General features: G+C 35.0%; 1 protein-coding gene across 2 annotated transcripts in view; it reads right to left on the bottom strand.

Annotated features, from left to right (window-relative positions):
• Positions 1-25,894, bottom strand: part of METTL15 (methyltransferase like 15) — a 192,866-nt gene that overhangs the window by 10,521 nt on the left and 156,451 nt on the right. The window contains exons 4-5 of one of the 2 annotated variants that reach the window (XM_046017536.1): positions 25,003-25,194; positions 22,221-22,399 (exon numbers count right to left, since the gene is read on the bottom strand). In XM_046017536.1, the coding sequence (XP_045873492.1) occupies positions 22,221-22,399; positions 25,003-25,194 (371 nt within the window). The remainder of the gene's footprint in view (positions 1-22,220; positions 22,400-25,002; positions 25,195-25,894) is intronic. The other variant, XM_046017537.1, reaches the window with a different exon arrangement.

Genomic DNA, 25,894 nt, shown 5'->3' on the forward strand with positions numbered 1-25,894 from the left:
TGGAGTTCCTGTTGCTATCACAGCAACATTTAGGATGTTCTCTATTTTTGCTCTCACAAAAATGCTGCAGTAAACATGTGAATTACACATTTTAAACTTCTGCGTGGTAGAAAAACTCTACAAAGTAAAAAGACAGCAACATTTTGGGAAAAATATCTGTAACTATTTGAGCCTATGATAGTAGTCTATAGGATTAGAGTATTTAGGTCAAAGACTTTTTGTGCACATTTAAATTTGGATCAATACTTCTAATTTACTCTCTCAATAGATTGTACCAACTTATTTCCATCAATAGTACAGGAGAGAGCCCATCTTCCCCCATCTACAGTAGTACTAAAACTAGCACCCTTTTTAACCTTAATTAGCGCAAAATAGTGAGCAAATGATAGTTTACAGTTGTTTAATTTATTTGCATTTCTTTAGCAATTAGTAGAATGGGGCATCCTTTCAAATATAATGGCCATTTGATTTCAGCTATGGATTGACTGAGCAAACCTTTTGTCCATGTCCTTATTCTGATATTGTTTTTCCTTTATTGATTTAGAAGAGCTATTTATAAAATAAGGATATTAACCATTTTCTCTCATGTATAGTTGCAAGTTATTTTTCGGGGATTGTGACTGTCTTTTCACTTTGTGCACTTTTTTTGCCATACAGAAATTAAAAGAGTATACAGATTTTTTTCATATTTTTTAGATTTTATCAAGTTTAGGAAAGTTCTCCCCACTCCAACATTATGTAGATTTAATCAACTCTATCTTTTCTGGTTATATTTCTAGTTCTATTTCCTATATTTAAATATTTAATCCACAGAAAATTTATTTTTAGTATGGTATGAGGCAGGGATCTAATTGCATCTTTTTGAAAATTATATAGCCAATTGTCCTATTAAGTTGTACATTATTTCCCTACTCACTTCATGTACCACACATTTTTAGACACAAATAGAACCTCTGGATTCTCAACTGCGTACCAGTGATGTATTTCTCTATTTTTTTTTTGCCAATACCAAATTATTATTGTTGTTTTTCTTCCCCAGTATGTTTTGCTATCAGGTGATACAAACTCTCCTAACCTCACCATTATCCTTCCTTAAAAAATTTCCTTGGGTATTCTCATGGATTTATTATTCTAAATTAAGTTTGGAAATGATCAATGAAGTATATAACAAATATTTTGATTAAAATTGCACTGAATTTCTAAACTGATTTGAATAAAATTTACATTATCATAAAATCCCTCTAGGGAAGATAGTATTTCCATTAGTATTTTACATGTCCTTTGTTTAAAGTTGAATAGTTGTCTTCACCTAAATTATGGCCAGGCTGTTTGTATGAGTACTATGCTTACACATATGCACTTTAAACATCCATATGGAAAAGCATAAGAAATGACAATACTTATATTTAGACCACATCCTGTAATAGAAATGGCACTGGGCTATGGAAAGGAGAAACTACGTTCAATGATCAGATCTTTTACTTTTTAACAGCTCTTAGATATGAGGCAATAACATTGAACTTTGAAGTTCGCTTTCCCACTAAAACATGAGATGGTAACACTTTTCACAGGATTATTGTAAAGATCAAATGAATAAAATGTTCAGAAGCACATACTCTGTATAGTCACTTTATGAATTCCATTCATCCATTTACTTATTTACTATTTTCAGTTGTACAATGGAGTAGGTGAGGCGGGGATGTGATATGTTAATTTGAAGATTCTACCAAACTAATTATATTTTCATCCTGGACTAATAGGATAGTAGGTAGGGTAGAGGGCTTTTGAAAACCTCTAAAGCATTTGAGTAATGCTCATTGGATTTAGGCATCAGATTAAAAGACTTCAGTATCCAGAATGAAGTATAAAATTTTCCTTTTGTACAAATTAATGGTGCACTTCTAAGTTTACCAAGTGGCACCTCTGAAGCATTTGAGTAATGCTCATTGGATTTAGGCATCAGATTAACAGACTTCAGTATCCAAAATGAAGTATAAAATTTTCCTTTTGTACAAATTAATGGCACAATTCTAAGTTTACAAAGTGGCATTTAGGCCTTAAGACCATGAAGACAGTATGGCATAGATATGAAAAATCAGGGATATCTGGGTGGCTCAGTCGGTTAGGCATCTGCCTTCAGCTTGGGTCATGATCTCGGGGTCCTGGGATCAAGCCTCTACTCAGTGGGGAACCTGCTTCTCCCTCCTCTACCCAGCTCTCATGTGTGGTCCCTCAAATAAATAAAATCTTTCAAAACATGAGAAATTATTTAAAACTCACTTTTTAGTTTGGCCTTGCCTATTTAATGATTGATGCTAAAAACTGTAAGAGTCCTATCTTAACTAACCTAAACCTTCCAGGTTGCATTACATTCGCCTGGCCAGATTATGTCCCATTATTAAACTTTTAGACTTCTCTTGCCATCCACATATACAACTTGTCTTCTGGCATCTTGAGCACACAATATTTTTTTGTGTCCATTCTTTCCTTCTCCCTTTGCTCTAGTTTTCATGGAGCACCTTTCTGCATAGGACATCTTCTTTCTTGAGCAAACTTCCACAAGGATGAACTATATTCATGAATCATTTTAAATCATGCCCTTTGTTTTCAGAAATCCAGGACCCAAATTTATTTAGTCCATTTATTAGTTGTGTGGACTCTGAGGCTAACATAAATTGTTTCAATTAAAATTGGCATCAGCAATATTTGGTAAAATTCAGTAACTGCATCCTGAATAATGCATCATTCATTCATTCAGACGGTATTTATTATTCGCAGTATACTAAACATTGGGGATTAAAATGTTTATGAAGGCATTATAGTCCCTGTGCTCAAGAAATTCAAACCCAATGAGAATGATATGTAAATATTGTGAGGAGGGCTAAAAACAAGAACTGTACACACTACTAAGGGAACAAAAAGAAAAAAAAAAAACAATCTTGACCACTGTGTAGACAGCATTTTTCAATCTACTGTTCTGGGGATAGTGACCTTGTTAACTATATAGCACCTTCACTCCCCAACCAAATACCAAAATGTCTACTGGCAAGTAACGTCTGAGAAATGCAGCCAGCTACACTCTTCTGGAGATTCACAATGTCCACTAATGTGGTAAAGCTCTGAATATAACTGCTAAAACTTTGTTTACCTAGCACTTCCAAACTTTCTGATAAGAACTTTAATTTTCAATATCAACTACCCATTCCATAGAATTTGTTTTCTGGGTAGGAAAATACTTAAAGTATGTTTGGTGTTAATTATTCCTTACATATCTTAATTATGTCACTACATCCTTATAAAAATCTGAGACAAGAGGTAGATAATCTCATTTCCATTAAAAGGTGTAAAACTGAGGGTTAAAGTTCACTTCCCAACTTCACAGGACTCAAATGGAAATTGGCATTTTTAACATGAAGCTCATCCCTACAACCATTCCTTTTATAATACAGAATGAATCTAACTTCTCCAGAAGAGGGGGAAGGCCAGATTAGCATTAGTATTTTTATTTTTTTGTCTTGTTTTTGTTTTTTTTTAACTCAATTTATTAGATGGGTGTTTACTTTTCAGTTTCCTGAGGATGTTCTTGAGTTTTCTTGTCTTTACACGTGGTCAAAACAAAGCAAGAATTTTAAGATGGTACATTCACCGAACCATCTCATCTTCTTTTCCCTCATTAGAATTTAAGGAAGTTAAGATGAAATCACATGGCTCAGAATGATTTCCAGAAGCTCTGATTCCATGTCTAGTGCTTTATATAACAATCTCATTTTCTGGGAGAAAATGAGGGTAGAATCTTTACTTGAAGCCTGAATAGCCTTTTACTGAGACATGTTATAATGGAACCCAAATCACTTTGCATCGAGTTGCAGGAGTTTGGCTTTCTCCCCACTTTTCCCTTGGGGAGATGTGCATTGTTAGGCCTAAAGACAGCACATCTGGTGAAGGCGGCAACTGCCCTGGTCTCTTACCCTGGGAACGGTAATGAATACCTTTGGCTTTTGTCCTTTTCATTCTATTGAAAATAACATATTGTTAGCTCAGGTTATTAGACTGTAAATTTGCCTCTTCTTTTCATCAGCTTTCTTGATAGGGTGTCTAAAAAAGAAAGTTACTACTGCTGGCATTATCAAAAAGACTTTTGGGCAAGTATGATTACATATTCTTAATCAAAATTAAGAATCTAGACTCACCCAATGCAGTATAGACTGGGCTTTTCCGGATTCACTTGCTAGGAAAGGAGCCCTTTATAGTTGTTTTTATGTTCCAAAAATTAGTGTTTAATATCCTCTTACTAAGCAAAATGAGGGCACAAGTTTATATACAATTAGCAAAAAGGGCTCTGATGGCTAAAATCTTGGATAATTAAACCCAGCTCCTTTTATTTTTTTCTTTAAAGCTTCTGGAGAAATATTGTTAACACTTAAAGATTTTCTATACATTTGATATTGTGGACTTCTTATAAACACAGTTTTAGCAATGACAGGGCCGTGATCCTTGCTCTCTTCATAGTCTAAAATGCCTTTCTCCCTCTTATAGTTTATGTCTACTCATCCTTAATGCTCACAAAGGTGGCATCTTCTCCAGGAAGTTTTGCAATGATCTTTTTATACCTATTTCAACTATAGCCATTCTACATTATTGGTCTATTAACATCTACTAGACTGCAAAAGATCCAAAGATATTTTATTATCTTCCTTCATAGCCTCAGTCCCTGGTCTAAAGCCTGGTTCACAGCAGGTGGTAAAGGGAAAAATCCACTAAATAAGAGGTATTCTTCCAGTCCCAAAGATCAAGATGCACCATAAGCTGTATTCTAAGTGTGGAGATTCATGAACACCCTAAAAACTTTGTAAGATTTTGTGTGTGTATGTAGTTTTATGTGGAGATAATCCAGGGTTTTCAATGAATTCTCAACAGTATCAGGGACCTCGAAATAGGTAAATTACTGGTGAAAACAGAGTTTTCTGAGTTTTCAGCTTATAATTTAACACCTTTAATGATACCACCAAAAAAGTCTCTGCCTTCATTTTGTTTTATTTTGTTGTATTTTAAACTCCAGGAATACCACCACTTAACATCACCAGAAGCAGAGACAGAGAACCTCCTTCACATGTGTGACAGCAGAAGCTGGAAACTCTATCAGTGAATACTCAGTTTTCTGCTGACTCACAAGGGATTTCATATTAAAAGTAAGAGAAAACCTTGCTTAGTAACAGTCGCACTACATACAATAATAGAACACAATTTGTATGGGGAAGCAGTAAGATAGATTTCATTCATAAAAAAACACCATGCTTCTGGCTAGATAAATGACTAGAAGTCCCAGAGAGAAATTTTCATTTTTAGTTCTGGGACACCCTTATGCTACTTACACTTTTTAAAATTTAATACATTCACATGTTCAAATGTATTGAGATTTTTAAGCTTGTGAATGAAATTAGCAACGTGCTGTGGCTGTCAACGTGATGCATTGCAATTCCCCCTGAGTGGTAGGGTTTAAAAATTAATTCAGCTCTTGCACCTGTTTGCCGGCATTCGTCTGTTGAATTTCCATCACATTTAATAAGTCTCTGTGACGCAACTCGTGTCCTTTTGCCTGGGCTCCTATAATACAGTGTTAAATTCTCACCCATTTGAAATTCAAGTAATATTACAAATTTCAAACTGTTAATTAAAATCTGTGAACTTCAATGGTTCTGGATAAAATTGGCTTTACTCAGTGAGGTTCTTTTTAAACTTCTTCAGCGTCTCATCTAATCCCCAACTCCCACCAGGTTAAGTCTGATGATAACATGATCTCACTATGGGTGGCTGAGGCTTATAAATCCTCCTACAATGGGGAAAAAAAAATCAAGTTATAGGCTGGAGCAAAAAAGGTAAAGAGGAATACTACCTGCTGAGGTGAAATAAGAAACATGGCTCAGAATTAAAGGAAAGGATTGATATTTTTCACGTATTACTTTTGAATAAAATGCATTATACTATAATACTCTACAATGTAATACAATATAATAGAGTATAATACTGCGATTCCATAGTATCTAAGTCTTAAAATGCTGAGTATAGATGGGATATCTCAAAGCGAACCATGATTCCTTTTATCTGTTCAGGTGATCAACATTAAATTTAATTATTGAATTTTTAAGGCCGGACTGAGGCCTATTTGCCAAATGCTGTGAACACAAAGCAGAAGTAAGCAGAAGGTTCTAGCATACTTAAGACTCATAATAAGATACTTTATGTGAACCTTTAGGAATCGTCAAGAGGGTGTACAGTACTGCTCTCAGGGTTGGGCCATTTACACTTCCCAGAGTTGGGAGACAGTAACAAGAAAAGGTATGTAACTATGTTCTTCTTTTCCTTATTAGGTTAGCACATACTCATAGTTGATCTGTGGGCTCCAAAGAAAGTTGCCCGCCCTCCTGTAGCATACTTAACCTGCAATGGAACATTTCTCAACTGTATTACAATGATCTTTAAAAGATAATTGTCACTACCACTGAAACATAAGCTTCCAGAAGGCAGGGACCATGTATTATTTTAAAAAAATTAAGGAGTGTGTATTAGCATCATTTTTCTCATAATAGGCTTGTGGAAAGACTAACACACTATCTGACTGAATTCAAGAATAGATGATTAATTTCTTCAAGGACCAATAGCATACAGATTTTAATTAAGTCACAGATGACAAATATCTTGTTTTCTACCACATCCAAATTCAATACTGAACCACACTCTCCCATCTTTTATTTTTCCACCTGTTCCATCCTACTAACTGGTCTAGGAACAGTGCTTTGAATCTTGTCCAGGGAAGGCTTTTAGTTTCTAGAAGGATATGTATTCATTTTGAAAAACAATGTTTCAAGGATTAATGTCACATGTGTGTCATTAATTTCACTAGGGATTTAGACTAGAAAGGAAGTACCCCTCTCCTCTCTAAAATCCCTTAAATATGTACAAAATTTTATTATATGATTTTTAGTAATAACCTTAGATAGATGCCAAATATCTAATAATAAGGATATGATTAAACAAATTTGAATATCTCTTACTGACACACAGTGTAGTGCCATAAAGGTGGCATGATATCAAGTAAAAAGTAATTAAAATTATATACATTCAATTGTTTCAACTGAAAAATGTGAAAATAAAGAGATAAAATATATAAAATTATAATCATGTTATAGTGGTAGAGTGGCATCACAGACTCTTAAAGTTTTCACTTGAATTTCTTAACAATGCTGTATATATGACTTACAAATGGCAATGCTTTATAACAGAGAAAATCTTATATTTTAATTTTAACAATTAAAACAATTAATTTTAATTTAATTTTAACAGAGAAAATCTTATATTTTCTCTGTGATCAAGAATTTTACATATTTTTTACATGTATGTGTGAAGTAGTTCTATGAACAACTAGATAAATTCTTCGTACTGACTAGCATTTATCAAATGCCTATCATATGCCTTCCATTAAGGTAGATAGTTTTAAAATGTAATTTCTAATCATCATGACAATCTTATAAGTTAGGAACCATTATCCTTATCTTACAGAGGATTAGAATGGTTATATAAGTTGTCTAAGTTCGCACAGCTGGTAAGCAGCAGAGTTGAACTCTGAATCCTGGTTATTGTATAATTCCAAAACTAATTTCTTTTTCTATCACTCAGGGACACAACAGAATACAGTGACATAAATCCAGACTAATAATGTGAAGGTGATGAGGCATTAACAAAGAAGACTAATAAAGATAAATGGGCAAGCGATATAGTAATAAATGTTGGCTTGATGATTTGAGTCTGTCATCAAAGTCCATTTCTATCTAAAGAGTATAGAGATAAAGTCAACAACATAAAAATCCTCTTTGCTAGATTACCTTTCTCAGCTTGAATTCCTGAGACAGATACTTGAAACACATAGGACTCTAAATTAATGCTTTCCAGTAGATTTTATATAAATGTCAATATTCCTTTTTTTTTCTAAGGAAGAAAATGTAGTGCCTTTAATATCACTGCAATGTATGCTGGGTCTAAAACAGTTCATTGAATAATAATTAGGCAACTGAAAGCTCCATTCAACAATAATAATTTGTGTTATTATTAATAACAACCCACTTTCTCTTTTCAAAATCCATAGAGCCTATTGTGTGAGGCCTAACTTGTCACCTGGCTAATGAGATGCTGATGTACCTTGAATGAGTTGGCAGCCAGCCCATCCTTAGAGTTCTTTAATGTGATGAAGAAAAAAAAAAAGGTACAAGGGTAAAGTGACAGCAGGGAATAATGTTTTCAACGACAACCAAAAAAAAAGGATGCTTTTCCCTGTCTTAGCCTTTTCTCACATTCTCAAGGTTCAGGCTCCCAGTGCCTTGACTGCTACATTGCTGCCTGCTGGTATCTTAACCATCCCTTTAAAGAGTAAGACAGCTTTGTGTACAGAAAGTCTTTCCTGGTGAATCCATTATAAAAATTTTTATAATATTTGTTCTATTCATTCAAATGCATTCACTCACTTAATTATCCACTCGCTCATGCACTCATTTTTATGTGTTCATTCAACAAAAGTTAAAAAATAAATAGATACCTACTAGAGATGGATCTCTATTGGGCATTTAAAATACATTGTCTGATTTAGTAACCCAGGAATGCTGTGAGGTAGTTATCATCACCCATATTTTGCAGATTAAGAAACAGAGATTCTGAGAAGATAATAGATGCCCAAATTTACAAAGCTGGAAAATGACACAGTCAACTCAAATCTATGTGACTCAATAGTTCTCGCTCTCCTTAATCCAGTTTCCTGACTTCTTCAATATATTCTCTAAGAGATGTGTGCTGAGGCTATTCAGGTAAATTAGATGTGGTTGCTCTATCCTTGTAGACCTCACGAAGTATATAAGGGAGACAAAGTGTAATGAAGCAAATGTTTATCCGGTATATAAAGAGCAGGTAAAGATCAGATATATCAATATACCGAAAAAGGGAATAACTTCAGGAGGATGGTGAAAAAGAAAGTTCAGGAAGGATCCAAAGTATTGATACATAAGCCTAGTCCCAAAAGGAGGAGAAAGATTTGGGGGGATATATGGGGGGCAAGAAAGACATGAAGAAGGACACACCCTGCAGAGGAAGATCATATACAAGAGGATAGAACTGAAAAAACAGAAAGTTAGTCTGAATGATGAGAACCCGAATGGTGAGCCATTTGGTGCAGACAAGGAGTGTTGTGGTGGGGAGGGCAGTAGAGAAATTAAGTTAAAACAACAAGCAGAAGCCAGATCATGAACTTTGTTCTCACGATAAGGCGTTTAGATTTTGTCCTATAGATTTTAGTGAATGTATTGAGAATTTTATGGAGGGGTGTGTTATTACAAAATTTCTATTTTATAAATATAACTCTAAGTATATTTTATTTCATTTATTTTTGTTTTAAATTTTTATTTAAATTCTAGTTAGTTAACATATAGTATGATATTGGCTTCAGAAGTAGAATTTAGAATTTAGTAAGATATGTAAGTGATTCATCACTTAAATATGACACCCAGTGTTCATCACAAGTACCCTCCTTAATATATATCACCATTACTCTCATAGAGTTTGGGCTGGGGGAGGTTGAGACAGACAGAAAATAGAATCTAGTTAGAAGACTAAGGTAGTAATTCTGGCAAAGATGATAAAAATTTACAATAAAACAATGATAGTGGAAACCCGGGGCGGGGGGGGGGGGGGATAAGGATTTAAGACACATTTGGGAGGTAGAATTGAAAAATTCCAGTGATAAACCTTTTCACTTCAACTCAAGGTTGTTTTGAAGGTTTTGAATTGGGCTTTTGGATAAATGTGGTTAGGTGCATTAGAAGAAAAAGACATAAGCAAGGTAAGATTTGGAACACTGAACTTAATAGGCTTGTAGGATAAATAGATTGATACGTTCAGAAAGTCAGGGAAATACTGACCTAGAATTCAGTAGAAAGATTTGAGCTGCAGACGGGAATACAGATGATGTCATATCTGGGGAAATGGATGTAGATAACCAGCATCATATGTTCTATAAGAAAAGAACCAAGGATTGAAGCCCCATTAAATAACAACACTTAAAGCACAAGCGAAGGAAGAGGAATTAATACTAAAAAAGTATAATCAGAGAGATGGAAGGGACAAGAAAGGGAGACTATGTCATCATAAAGTCAATGGGAAAGGGGGGAGTGGGAGTGGCAAAATATTCCATTTCATTTTAGAATTATTTGTTTAGATGTCCAATATCTCACTAGAGCTTAGACTTCTTCTTATGAATATATAAAAGGGACAGATATGCATTTCTGTCCCTTTTATATATTCATATATATGTATATATGTACACATATGTACACATATGTACATATATACATATATATATGAAATATATAGTATTTTTTAAAAGATTTTACTTGACAGAGCGGCAGCACAAACAGGAGGACGGCAGGCAGAGGAAGAGGGAAAAGCAGGCTCCATCCCAGGATCCTGGGATCATGATCTGAGCCAAAGGCAGACACTTAACTGACTGAGCCACCCAGGTGCTCCAACATACATAAATTACTATAAGACATATATACCCAATACATAGATATGCATATATCTATCTATCTATCATCTATCTATCTATCTATATATCTATGTACACATACCTTTAAAAATTACTGAAAGATAAGGAGAGTAGAAAAAGTGAAGTCATCAAAAAGAAACTTGAAATCAAGAGATGTTAGAACTAAAAGAGCAGTGCTTGTCCTGGTTTATTCATATTTCAATGTTTTAGAAGAAAAGGTTAATCAACTACCAAAGTGGCATAGCTTAATAGAGACACAAAATTGACACTAGCAATCATCAAGATTATGCTATAAAATGTCACATAATAGAAACAGAGCAGTAAGAATTAAGCTTACAGCACAAATTGTGACGTGAAACACAAAATAATAAAACAAATGAGAAAGAGTGAAGTAATATTTAAGAGAAAATATTAATGATGAAATAAGACACAAAAGGGCCCCAGTATTTTTATTTATGCTTAGTTTCTTTGTATTGGAAATTCTCCTCCTAGACTTGTCCTTTGGCTACTTATTCTTCCAAGTGTTTGTTTAAAGGCCACTTCCTTAGGGATGCCTCTCTGAAACTCCTAACCAGGCTATATCCCACTACTATACCTTCTCATTTACCCTGTGCATTTTTCCTTAACATTTATAGAATTTATAATTCTCTATTCATTTGAGTGATTATTTGCTTATTGCTTTTCCCACTGAGGCACATAAAAGATTATATAACTTGCCAAAATCACACCACCCTTAAGTAGCAAAACCATGATTTGAAGTAGTTCTGGCTTACTTGAAAGCCTCTATATTCTTCCTGCTCTACGACACTGCCATGAGGAAGATAAAAGATGGATGAAATGCTACAATAGCTTAAGTCAAAGACTACAACCTACTCAGGAGATCAGGGAATACAGTCATGGAAAATTATCCACTCCCAGCATTTATGCCAGGCCTTAAGAGGGAAAATATTTCCAACCAGAGGAGATGGAACGAGAATTTTTTTGTTTTGTTTTATTTATTTCTTGTCGTCGTTCTTCCAGGTAGAGGATATAGCACAAAGATATAAGCAAGGAAAATACAAATCATGTTTGGGGGAAAAGGACAGAACAATTAGGTAATAATATAGGAGGAGATGAAAGAGAAGTGTGCAAACAATGGCACAGGCCAGAGAATGGACCCAAATACATCAAACTTAGGAACCTGGGATCAAATGCATCAGCAGTGGAGAGTCAATGAAAGTTTCTGAACAAGTAAATTACAGGATTAGTGAAACTGTGATGTCTTAGGGGATGGGTTGGATGTTAAGAAATGGACCAAAGCCCACTCAAAATTAACTTAAGATTTAAAAAATTAAGGAAATGTAGGGATCACAAATATTCAACTATAGGAAATACCATTAGACTTTAAGGGAACTGGAAAGCTAGAAGATAAGCACTCATTCTACACCTGTGTTTATGTGCACATTCGTGTGTGTGTGTGAACATCTCCTCCATTTTCTTGACACCTGTTCTTTCTGCAAACTTATTTCTTTCACTCTGCTCTTAGTTCCCAGTTCTCTTAACTATAACTTTCAACTTGCTCTGGACTGACAGAAAGGCAAATCTGGTCTCAATTCTACATTCCTACTACCATATAATTATACTTTCTGGGTTTTGTGGCTCACATTTTTGAGAGAAGTATCTATTTTATATGACTTAATCAGTTGATTCTGGGGTCATCTGGTATAAACATGGCTGCCTAGATCCAACCTCTTTCTTTATCAGGTATCAGGAATTGGTAGGGTTCTGGGCAATTCTAAGGGAAGAGAGTATGGGCTGAGCAGACACTTCTGAATATATGTAACAAATGGATTTAAGGGGAGAGAATGAAAGCAGGTAAATCTCTAAGGAGGCTACTGTAATACTATAAACAAGAAATAAAACAGCAGTGGTGGTAGATATGAAAAGGAGAACTGGATCAAAAGTCACAATCAGGGAAGAATTTAATAACTAATCAATGGAAAATGGTGGGGGTTGGTGAGTATCAGAAAATGATTCAAAGCTATCTCTGAAGTTTTCAATGCCAGAGACTAGGACAATGTCTGTCATAATTTCATAAAATATTAGAGACTGGATGGTTTAATATACCTTCCCTTTATAAGAAAATAAAATTGGGACCAGAGGAAAAAAGTGACTTGTCTTGAGTCACAGTCAATTATAACAGTCAATTAGTAGCAGAACAGGAGTTAAGATGTAGGGAGATTGGATTTGGCCAAGGAGTGGTGATAAAAATCTGGACCTTGGGTAGGGTGGAGGGAATGGTGCTGCAAGATTTCCAAGAAAAGAGGCAAGACGGTATTACATGGGAAGAATTAAAGAGGCAAAGTGAAAGGTACCTATGTTAGTAAAGCGAAGATAAAAGAAATAGATTTGGGCACCACATGACAAGAGATAAAGTGGAAGCTGGTCAGGACTAGAGCTACTCATACTCAGATAAGTATAGAATGTGTAAGAAATCAAGTTAGCTGGGAACCAAAAATGGTGAATAGGAGTCTTATTAGTCACCAGTGGTGGTGTGAGTCAGAAGCCAGATTTGCATGGTCAGCCAGCCAACTGGAAGCAACTGAATGGTATCCAGGTATTACCATATGCACAAGCCCAGAAAGTGAAAATGGCTTTGGTGGAGAAAATTACGAATTTGCCACATTACACATTTTGAGATTGGGGTGAAAAACAAGAAATTCAGGGAGATACCCTGCAGACCACTGGAAATGTGGTTTGAGCCAGGGCCATGTCTGTCTGCCTGCCTGTCTACTTATTTATCAGATAACCTGCTAAAAGTGACACTCTAGAGAGAAGAGAAGACATTTCAGTATAAGCCTTATATATGGTGGTTTGGGTGGGGGACAGGATAGAGAGAGAGAATCTCAAAATAAGATTAGCCTTGGACAGTAGTGGTTTGGTTGCCACTGGAGATTTGGAGAAACCATTACTTTTTTCCTGCTCTGGTAGCGTATTAGAAGAATTGTTATACAATAGTCATACAACTCCTTCAACAAAACATTACTGAAAAAGACACAAATTACATGGCTCACTTTGTTTACACAGGTAGATGCATTATTTTAAAGGGAAAAAACCTCCCCACTAGTCAGCCAAATTCAAGAGCAGCTCTTCTTTAAAGCATTGTTTAAATAATTACAATCCTGAGGAGATATCTACTACATGACTGGAACCTTACTAAGTAGTTCTTTAAGCTTTGGTCTCTGTGCTATTACTTTGTAAATCCAATGGTAGCCATTTTAAATGGAACTAGTATAAAACTCTGCCAAATAAGGAAAAGCTAAGGATAACTATGGCGCAAATTAAATCCTTTACTTTAGGAAACCTGAATTCCAGGAAAAGAGAAAGAAAGATGGGCTGACGAGAAAAGAGGGAGAAAGAGAAACAACTGGCAAAAGCAGTAGCAAGTAAAACACATAGTAAAAGATTTTGTAAGTAAAAACAACGAAGAAAAGATCTTAGTAAGCAGAAACTAGTAATTCTAGAAAAAAGTTAGTCATAGAAACTAGACATAGAGAATAGCCAAACCAAAATAATGGTAATTTACTAGAACAGAGAGACAAAAATGTTTTCTGTTGAGGCTGCAACATGATAGTTTAGTTGCAAAATTGTGTACAATTTTGTACACAAATTTGTACATAAACAAAGTGAACAACCACTTGAGTTCTTCCAGTCTTTCAGAACCCTCACTATAGAGCTCAGATATCTTTCTTATTAACATGAATAGCTTTATAATAATTCCTTCTTATTATCACATATATAGCTTATAATAACCCTTTATTACTTAAGTTTGCCTAAATGTGTCTTTGGTTTCTACAACCTCAGTAGTCTAACTAACTTTTTGCATAGCAGATAGATGATCAGGTGGAAAAGAGGAAGGGAAAAAGGAAGCAGCAAGCGTTAAACCACCACCAATAAAGCAAGCAGGGTTCCTGAAGGGGATGTATGTGTATGTAAAACCCACTGAAGACACATGTTCACATTGTATACATTATGTATATATGTGTTTGTGTGTATAAAGTCAGCAGATGAAATAAATAGGAAGAACTGGAGATAACAAATGAGCACAAATATGAAATAAGTACATATATTTACTATATTTAAAATAAATTAAAATTTAAAATAACTGATAGAGACTACAATGAAAGAATAAGAACAGTATTCTTTTTTTTTTAATATTTTTATTTATTTATTTGACAGAGAGAGGTCACAGTAGGCAGAGAGGCAGGCAGAGAGAGAGGGAGAAACAGGGTCCCCACTGAGCAGAGAGCTCGATGCGGGGCTCGATCCCAGGACCCTGAGATCATGACCTGAGCCAAAGGCAGAGGCTTAAACCACTGAGCCACCCAGGCGCCCCAGAACAACAGTATTCTTAAAAAACAGAACTACTTCCTACTTTAAAATTCAACAAATAGGTCAAACAGCAGATTAGCTATCTCTTTAAGACAGCCTTAGTGAGCAAGAAAAGGATTTTACCTAGACTAATACAGAGAGACAAAGACACAGGAAATATGAGAGACATGGTGAGTAATAACTGCTGCCCAGGTGCTAAGAAAGTAGAGGAAATAAATATGGAAAGAAATAATGTCTGATATTTCAAGAAATGGAGAAATATTAAAGTTCATTCTGTTTCATTAATGACCAATAAAAACAAAATCACAACTGAGCACATCACAATTAAACATCAATGATAGGAAAATCTTTAAAGGTAGCCAGAGAAAGAAAAAGACCAACCATAAAATAATAACAATTAGACTTTTCATCAACTATAATAAATGTCAAGAGACAATGAAATATTACCCTCAAAGTACTGAGTGAAAATAATCATAAACCTGTTGACTCTATACTCAACTAATTATCATTCAAAAGCGAGGGCAAAATAAAGACATATTTAGACAAGGTATGAGAATGTATCACTCATAGATCTTCACTGAAAATATAAAAATATGTATTTGGGCAAGAATAAAACTCCCAGAAAGGAGGGGAAATCCTATGCTAAGGAAAAAAAAGTAAACATTTTGATATATACAAATGAACACTAACTATGAAGACTACCAGCTAAATAGGGGGAATCATTTTTTGTTTCAATTCTTAGAAGATGAAAACTTTGTCTTAATCCTTTTTGTAACTTCATTATGCCTACCACAAAGTGGGCTCACAATAAATACTTGTTGATTAAATGAATATGTAATGTATATATGAAATATGTCTCATCTCAATGGCAGGTCAAAGCCCATGCTTTGTTAATGAGGAAACTGAAAATACAGAAGACTGACCCAGTATTGTATGACATACTGAACCTGATTTACCCTTTAGAGAGGGAAAAGAAATTACAGTGTCAAGAAAATTATGACAGTTTCTCCTATATAGGTCTGACTCTACCTAATAATAAAAAATGCCTATTGCTGAAAATACCAGTTGGTTGTAAGACTATTAGCTGTCTCTGGTCTCATCCACTTTCTAAATATCACAAGAACTACAAAGAACTGGACATTGCTTTATTCATTTGAGAAACAGTAATTAAACATCTATTATAAGCCAAACGCTATATCAGATCTTGCGGATATAACAATGAAAAATATATATCTAATTCTTACTCTCGAAGAATTAGTAGTCCAGTTAAGAAAGTCATTAAATGAATAATTATGAATTACGAGAATGTAGGAAGTCAGCAAGTATTTCCTATTGCTTACTGAGTGCTACATGCAAATATAAAGGGAAATATATGTTTTCTGATTTATAATATGGTTGAAGAGATTCCAAGTAATTAAAAATATGTGAAGCAATATATAGTCACATAAAGACTAAATGGGTAAATAAATTACATGTTTGGGAAATGGAAAAACTGCTATATCCTTGGCCAAAATAAAAAGATGGGGAAAGACACAAAAAAGTTACATATATAAAAGATATAAGAAATTAATATAGATTACTTTTATTTTTAAATTCCTAGGGTTTTTTTTTTCTGATATTCCAAAATTTTTCAACTTTGGCACAAAACAAAAGATAGAAGCAAAAAGAATTTGGAAGTATTTTTGTTAGTTTTCAGTTATGATTAAAGCCTGGACATCAAAACTATTCTTTCATTCACTATTTCCACCCCCAGCCCTAGAAATATAATCTTTGATCTTTATCAACCTATTAACATTTGGGGTTCTCTTTCTTTGACATTCTTCTGGGATGATTTAAACATTTAAACTTTGAAAATGAAAGCAGATGCTTGTCTTCAAAAAAATGTTCCCATCATATAAATTTAATGGCTGATGTCTGAAACCTCCTTTTAGGAAAAGCACTGCAGACTGTTGATCCTCTCAGCAGCTTAATAGTGAAGTAAAGACATGTTACTATACCTCCCATTTAGACGAGATCTAATACATGTCAATCTCACAAACAAGATGGTAGTACAATTAATATAGAAGACTGCCTGATCTTAATTCTTAAATTGAAAGCTCTTGCAAATATCTAGTACCAAATTGTTAAGAGTTCTGAATGACTAGTTACAGGAACAAATAATCTTTCTTCTTCTTTTTTAACCAATAAAGATAAGGACAAGATGGCCCGGCTATTTAACATACAATGCCAGCAGATCACTTTAATTTTCACAAGTACATGGAGCAATGAAGTAAAGGGATGCATTTCCCTTCTCTGGCTCCATAGAAGGAGTCTGAAATTCAGCTAAAATCAGTAACACTTAGAGAACCTGATTATGCCAAACTATTGTTCTAAACACCTGACCCAACTCAAGGTCACAATTAGGAGAGTAGATACCAAGATAATGGGAAAGAATTCCAGGGATTTAGAATTCCAGTCCTGGGATTGGACCCTGAATTGCCTGTCTTCTACTTTCCTCAGCCCCCTGAAATCTTACCTGCTTCTTCATTTATTTATTCATTTGTTTTTTCACTTCTGCAGTTAATGAATATCTACTGGGTGGAAGGGACTTTTCTATAAATAGCCATCACTCCTCCTAAAAGACTCCACCAAAGGTCTCCTTTCTGTAACTTCTACCTAATCCCTCTCCACAATAACTCAAACCCTCCTGCCACATCAAAATCAACTTCTCCCTTTTTAGGTTCTCCTACCTTTTTTGTTCATGACTCTATTATATACAGAATTTATCACAGGGTAACAGAGTGAGCTGCTTTTATGACTGTCTCCCGTATGAGTATGTGAGATCCTAGAAGATTGAGTTGTCAGCATTCTCTATCAACAGTTCATACTGTACCTTAATCATAAGAAAAGGATCTAGGGTAGTGTCCTAAGTAAGAGCACAGGGTCTAGAGTAAGACTACTACCTTCTAATCCCAGTTCCACTTGACAAGAGACAAGTTACTTAAGATTCTTTGTGTTTTAGTTTACCTATGTGTAAAACAGGAATAAAAACAGTACTGACCTTACGGATTTTTTTTTTTAAGATTTTATTTATTTATTTGACAAAGAGAGACACAGCAAGAGAGGAACACAAGTAGGGGGACTGGGAGACAGAGAAGCAGGTCTCTCACTGAGCAGGGAGCTGGATGTGGGGCTCGATCCCAGGACCCTGGGATCATGACCTGAGCCGAAGGCAGACGCTTTAATGACTGAGTCACCTAGATGCCTCAGACCTTACAGATTATTGGTGAGGTTTGAGTTAATACATAAAAATAATTTAGGATAGTTTCTCATATTTGCTCAGTGTAAGTGTTAGCTGGCATTTATTGTTATCACCATTATCTTCATCATCATTAAATAAGGGCTGGGTCACAGTCACTTGGGATTAGAGCAATCCTTGCTCCCCACTTGATACTTCAAACTGCGAATTGCCAGATTTTTTTTAGAAGGAAGAGATTTTCAGGTTTTTCTTTTTTTTCCCCACATTTCATTCTTTTCTGAGTTGGGCTTCTTGTACAGAATGTCTCTTGGAAAGATTACTTATTAAAATAAGAAATAGTTTACTTACAAAATGTCATTTGATAATTTAGTTGGCATGAAGTTACCATACTAATGTACACAGTGTATAACAGATTGAACTCAAGAGATTTAAACGACAGAATAAGTGCATTATCATAGGCGGTGACAATGAAAACTATGACTCACTGGCGAGCCATCCAAATTTAACTATAGGTTTGACCATACCATTTTCCACCAGAGTGACAACTGAACTCTCTGAGATCTTCATTTATTTCTTAATCATGGCAATGTTAGTATTCAGAGTGCTTTTTGGGGAAGATGGAGGCAGCAACATGTAGGTTATTAAAACAATAAAGGGACGGTAAGCTAAGCTTACTAACTTCATCGGGAAACAGTTCCACTAAAATTTGATGGTAATGACTATTTCTTAATGAATGCTGCATTTTATTTATTTTGTACTTTGAATGTTTCTCTCCAGATTAACAAAAAATGTGCTGGAAAAAAATGATTTCGGATACACACTGAGGCATAAGCTATTATTGGTTATTGTGGAAAGATAAACCTTATATGTACGAAGGCAGCAAAAGATGATTCTTCTTTTTTCTAGAAGTCGCATAATCCCTAAGGGAAGAGCAGTTTGGGATGAAGCAATTAGCTTATCACAGATCACACTGTTTGGCTGTGGACAGGTAATCATTGGTATAAGACCATAGTCATGGTTCTGATGAATGTACCTGCTTGCTCCCTGGATTACCCCAGGTCTGGATGGAGAAAAGAAGAAAAAGCTTATAGTTGGATTTGCACTTTAAAATTCACAGAGAATTTTCTTATATACCTCTCGTTTATTGGTCATAGAAAGAATGAGTTATTTTTCTCTTCCAGATGAGGAAATAAGGATCAGAGAAGACAAGTGACTTATTCAAGTTCACAGAGCAAATAAACAGCAGAACCAGACAAAGAACTTGAGAATGTTTGATCCATGTCCTGGAGAATCTCAACTTATTCCTCAAGTTGTTTTAATTTATACTGAATATTTTGATGCTTGGGTCTCCCCCCTCATCAGTGTTAAGGGCAGAGTACAATTGATTCTCAGTAATACCTAACAACTTATACTTTTTTCCCCCTGAATTTTCATTTTTACTTTGGCTGGGAATGTACACATCTTTTTATTGATTTATTTGTTCAACAAGCATTCATTAAGCTCTGGCCATGTACCCAGTTCATGAGTCAGAATAAAGGTTACATAAAAGTTTCAGTCAGGGAATAATAAGTCTATATATTTAATCAACAAGAACCAAACATAGCTAAGAAGTTTCCCCCCCACCACATTCACATTAAAAAATTGATATTGTAAGCCTTCTGTCACTTCTTGATTATCAGTGCATTGATTATCTATTTTTGTGAATCTGAATCTAAATCCCAATGATCTGAAAACTGATTGGCATACTTTGATTTTGGCATGAGCTGAAAACTGTGAGAGAATTTCAATATTAATTTAAGGAAAACATAGGGTTATGAAAAAAGTAACAAATGATCACTATAATAAATATTATTTTTTTTTAAGATTTTACTTATTTATTTGTCAGAGAGAGCACAAGCAGGCAGAGTGGCAGGCAGAGGCAGAGAGAGAAGCAGGCTCCCCGCTGAGCAAGGAGCCCGATGTGGGACTCCATCCCAGGACCCTGGGATCATGACCTGAGCCAAAGGCAGCAGGTTATTCAACTGAGCCACCCAGACATCCCTCATAAATATTATCTACTTCCATTTCAAGATGAGAAAGAGAAGACCTAGAATTGTTTGAGTTTACATAGAAAGCAAGCTGCAGAACCAGGACTTGACGTAAAATCTCTTCATTAAACTAAATTTAACTTAATAATTAAGTTTCCCTTGATGTATCCAGAGGATGGAAAGAGCAATGGAATATGGAATAAAATATGGACAGCCTTTTGAGAAAATATTCAGAGGTAAGTCTAGAACCAATGCCATTTTTAAGACTACAACATTCAAATATACATTAATTCTAGACCACAGCCATTTTTTTTTTACAAAATTACTTAAATCTTCTTTTATCTGGAGAGCTTGAGAGATTTTAATATGTATCATTTCCCATTATTAAAAACTCTTAATTAATAAAAATGTTTCATTAGTTTACTGTTTTCTTCACAGCATCTCTGAAGAGTAAGAGAGGGAAAATACCATTTCAGCCTAAAGATGAATATATTAAAGTACTGGAAAGGCAATGTGCTTTTTCTAATTTACTTGAGTACATCAGTGTTAGTGTTATTAGAGCATATTGGTATGGGAAGGTATGACCTCTAAGACTGAACACCAATTTTTTAGTTATAGTGATGTTATTTCACTGAATACCAACTTTATAAAAGCAGAGCCTTCCTGATCGATGTAATTTTGTTTATTTTATATATTAACCTTAAAAAATTATTTACCAAATGCTTTCCAAGGGCCAAACCCATGCTAACTAAGGGATACAAGACAGAGGGTAAATTAATGCAGTCTGCTGCACAAACTCTTTTTGGGAAAAAATACCATGGAATATTTTATGATCCTAAAAGCCACAAGAATTTTGCTCTTACTTGACAACAGGAATCTCAGTGTTAAGTTGGAAGGGTCTTGAGGTATGTATAAAGCTTAAAAAATTTAAATACTTGGTCAACTCTTTATATTTTATTATCCTAAGTAAAATATAGGGTTATCAAATTATATCATAAAGCAATTACTGTATGATCTATAAATCTTTATCTGAATAAATTTATAATCAAGTTTTATTCCTTAAACTATAGATAATATGAAGACAGAGGCAACCCATATTAGGTTCTTTTTTAGAAGCTACCCAATTATTCATTTTTTCTACCTCTTTAGCTACTTAAGTAACTTAATAGAAGCCATTGAAAAGAAATCCTAATATATTTGGTAAATAAAAATGATGTAGGGTTTCAGATGGCCCAACAAGATGAAGAATTTAACACTGGAATTCTGTTAAATAACTGCAGGAGTTGTATTTTTACCTTGGAAAACTTTCATCATGGAACACAGCTGTGAAACAACTTTGGCTTCAAACAGAAAGGCTATAATAAAGCGCCTCCTAGCTAGACTTAAGTTCAAGAGGTTTATGGTGGCAAACAGCAGAAAAGATGAAATGTTTCAATAAGCCCCTCAGGCTGATTTAGTTAGCATTCACAAAATGGAATAACCTATACATCACATACCCTTTGTTAGCTGGTTGTTTAGAATAGATGTATGAGTCACTGGATTTTATTTTAGCAGTTGGGCAATGCAATTCTCCTTTTGCCCAAAATATTAAAATGCAGAAATGTGAAACTAAGAGAGGTAATGTCAGATCTTATACAGAATGCTTATCAACCACTGTGATGGATCAAGAAATTCTTCTGCACTTGTCATTCCACATTTCACCTTGGTAGGCACAAATGATAAATTACCTCTCATAAAAAAACGATCTATTACTCAACTAATCAGCAACTACAGTATATTTTCTTAAATTGTGTGAGGGAGAGGTGTTGGAGGGGGGAAGCTTGCAAAACCAAAGAAAGCTGGTATGGAAAAAAGGATACGCGATATTCAATCCTGCATGATTTTTAAGTACAAATGAATCCCTCTGGGAGTTTGGGGGATTAATATCTATATATATCCATATATAGATATATAGATATTTTTTTTTCTCTCAGACACTGTTCAGAATTAATGAGGGTACCTGCAACGATGCTGGCAAGCTGCTGGGTTCTGGAGATGGGGTAGAGACTGCGTGCCTGAACGATTGCTGAAGCGATTTTCTTGGCATGCTTCTCCTCCCCGTATGTTCTCAGGATGGATGCAAGTGCCTGTTGATCTAAAGCATTCACAACATCAGCTGCGGTGGGCATGTCAGGGTACCTACGCACAAGAAGAGCCAATTAGTTTGCTGACGTCAGTTTTCATTGACAAGAGGTGAAACTTCAGAGTATTGAAATCAGACATACACACACTGCCTAAGGGAGCATCTGAGGTTTTTAAAGTCAGAGACTGAAATCTTCAACAAATGAAACAGATTTTCCATTTCAAATACCCATTATAGCAATAGCGGATTGAGTGTGACATTCGTGAAGTCAAGGGCAGCAGGAAATTAAAATATTTTACTAACCTTTAATTCACAAAGAAGTTATTATTACTAATGCAGATTTCTCCTAAACTAAAGTAAATGTTGGATTTAGTTTGTTCAAAATTTAAATTACTGCTTGATACAGATACAAGACACTGACTGATATTTAAATGAGCCTACACCTCAGGAACTTAACTAATTCTGAGATTATAAATAACTAAGTACTTATATGGGAGCACAAATTGAACTTAAAAAGTCTATACAAGAAAATACTCCCAGTCAATTTCCCCAACCTTCTTTTTTTTTTTTTTTCATTTTATTTATTTTTTCAGTGTAACAGTATTCATTCTTTTTGCACAACACCCAGTGCTCCATGCAAAACGTGCCCTCCCCATTACCCACCACCTGTTCCCACAACCTCCCACCCCTGACCCTTCAAAACCCTCAGGTTGCCCCAACCTCCCCAACCTTCTATAATCTGAGAGCTGCTGGGGAAATCGGGATAGCAGAGACTAAACTATGCTATAAGATTCCAGTGATAAATGGCAACAGGTTAAGAAAGCCTCTTGCATCTACCTTCATTGCAGAGATATATCAGCCTCCAGGATCTGACTGGCCTTATTTTTTGGCGTGGACTCCCTCATCCCATAACACCACCTGGATAAGTATTGCACATATTTGCAATGACTGACTCTCCTTTTCTATGAATTCATGTGAATCTACTCCCCCTTTCTGAATGCCATCTACTTTCTTCAGATCTGTTCATATCTTTGATTAGGTTATACAGTCTATGTTATCTACCTGGAAGTCATCCTGCTTTTTAAGATATACTTGCTCAACTCTAATCTCATCCATTATGTACTGACTTAGAGTTTAATGCTCAAGGGCAATTTTATTTTCAGGTTCTTAGGGGGAAAACCTCAAGAACCCTGATTCACAGACTACAATTTGCTAAGAAGTCTTCATATTATTAACAATATAGGGATTTACGGCCATTAACTAGAAGTTTTGTTCATCGTATTTCAGAAGGCATTCTCCTTTAACAAGACATAGGAACAGCAGAAATTTGCTTGACATTTTATTACCTCTGCACAACAACCTCAATCTCCAAACATGAAAGGATATTTGACCTTTACTATTAGTCACCGCTTTTTAAAGGATTTTCATTATTTTCTTTTATGATCACATTCTTCATTCTATGAATGCCAACTTGTGCAAAAGAAGGTGTAAGATTCAGAACAAAAAGGTTCCAACAAGTATGGGTCACAATCCAGTTACCAGGTCATATCAAAACATGGGGAAAAGGCTATATGTGAATAATTACTATCGAACAAAGCATTTTATGGGAAAGAAGTCGAAGTCAACTCATTATTAATTTTCTGACTTAAGCAGGACATTAAATTTCTTATGTGCAGATCCTTCCAATAGACTGGAAGACATTTTGGGAAACCTAAATTTGTCTCAGTAGAAATGTTTATGCAGGTCTAGAACTGCAGATTAGTGATAGTAACAGAGTGGTTTGCTTATTTAGACATAAGAAAATCTTACATTCCTCTTAGAAGGTAAGCTTCCCAAAGGTAGGAGCCATGATACATAATTTGGTGCTTATGCTGGGGCATGAAATGAGGAAGAAAAACATGGTTAAGCTTTGTACATACAGACTATTCTGTCCCTAAGCCAGTGTTAGGCATAGAGACAAGTGATAATCTAAACTTTAAAAATTAATTTAGGATTAAAATGACTCATCCTACACTTTACTAGAATGTGACTCTCTTTGTGTTATATGTACCTCTTAGATTAATGGGAGAACAAACTAGTATTTCCAGGGTGGTGAGGAATGAAGAGGAGGTGTAAAGCTGTCCTGTACATAGCACTATGTTGGTACAGTACCATAAATTGTAATTTCTCTGGGGAAGGTTAAACCAAAGTAACTCTACAGGACAGAGACAGAACAAAACATATAATCACTGACCTCCAGAATCTTGCATTTCATGCAGTATTCAAAAGAATATGCATTAAATATACTTCCTGTTACCTCTCACAAGAAGCATAGTGGGGCCTGAGTAGAAATGGATCCATTGTTTCAATATCGCATTTATCAATACTGTTTATAGTCTAAAAAGCTCATACTGTATCTATAAAAAATGATTATCAGTATGGAAGTTATCCTCTTCACTATTCTGTGTAAAGACAGCAATGATTTTCCTTTTAGAATCTCAAATCTAGAGAAACACTAAAGTCTATAATGAGTAGCAAACAAAACTGATTTATTATGTATGGATAGTGTTAGGTGTGGGCGTGTGCTGGGAATTCTGCAGTCTTAAGAGGAAATTAAATCCAGAGCGTTTCTGCAAAATTGATTTCTTGTTGTGAGGAGAAATGGTTTATTGATACTCACCTGCCACCATCCATTCTCATGTCCAAGGGGCCGTCCTTCCGAAGGGAAAAACCTCTCTCAGGAGCATCAAGTTGCATGGAAGAACACCCAAGATCCAAAAGAACTCCATCCAAAGTTCCTGGCTGCACTCCAGCTTTCATTAATAAGGCTTCTGCCTGGCTGAACTGGCCTAGCATAGCTCGGATCTGTTTACTGTGAATAAATGCAGGAGATGGAGAAAAGACTTTGTTATATTAAATTCTTAAGGTCTATGATCAATGGAAGGAAGCACAGCCTATTAGCTTATTTAACCAATGTATTTTCTAAGGGCCAGTCACATGCTTGGTACTATATAAAGACATATGGAAATGGAAACTTTACATCCTTGTTTCAATACCAGAGGTGATTTAATGTTATTTTATTTTTTCTAACAAACACAGTTTATTGTATATTTCTGCAAAGGTATATAGTAAGTTCATGGATTTGTAAAATTCTTTTTCCAGACCATTCATACTTCTGTTTTAAAAAATCCCTTATTCATTTGCACAAAATAAACATTCCTCTTTTCAAAAAGAAATCTTAAATTTATGGGTCAGGAAAAGAAGTACATATTATTTATCAAAAGAATAAATTTAGAGATAACAAATGCTCGTGAGGATGTGGAGAAAGGGGGACTGTGTACTGTTGCTGGGGATATAAATTTGTACAACTACTATGGAAAACAGTATAGAGCTTCCTCAAAAAATTAAAAATAGAACACCATATGATCCAGCAATTCCGCTTCTGGAAATATATCTAGAAGAAATTAAAACTTTCTGTTGAAGAGGTATCTTCATTGTAATAACAGCATTACTTATAGTAGCCAGGACATGGAAACAACTTTTCATCAACAGATGAATAAAGAAGTTGCGTA

The sequence above is a fragment of the Meles meles genome, chromosome 8 (genome assembly GCF_922984935.1).
Source record: "Meles meles chromosome 8, mMelMel3.1 paternal haplotype, whole genome shotgun sequence".
Taxonomy (NCBI): domain Eukaryota; kingdom Metazoa; phylum Chordata; class Mammalia; order Carnivora; family Mustelidae; genus Meles; species Meles meles.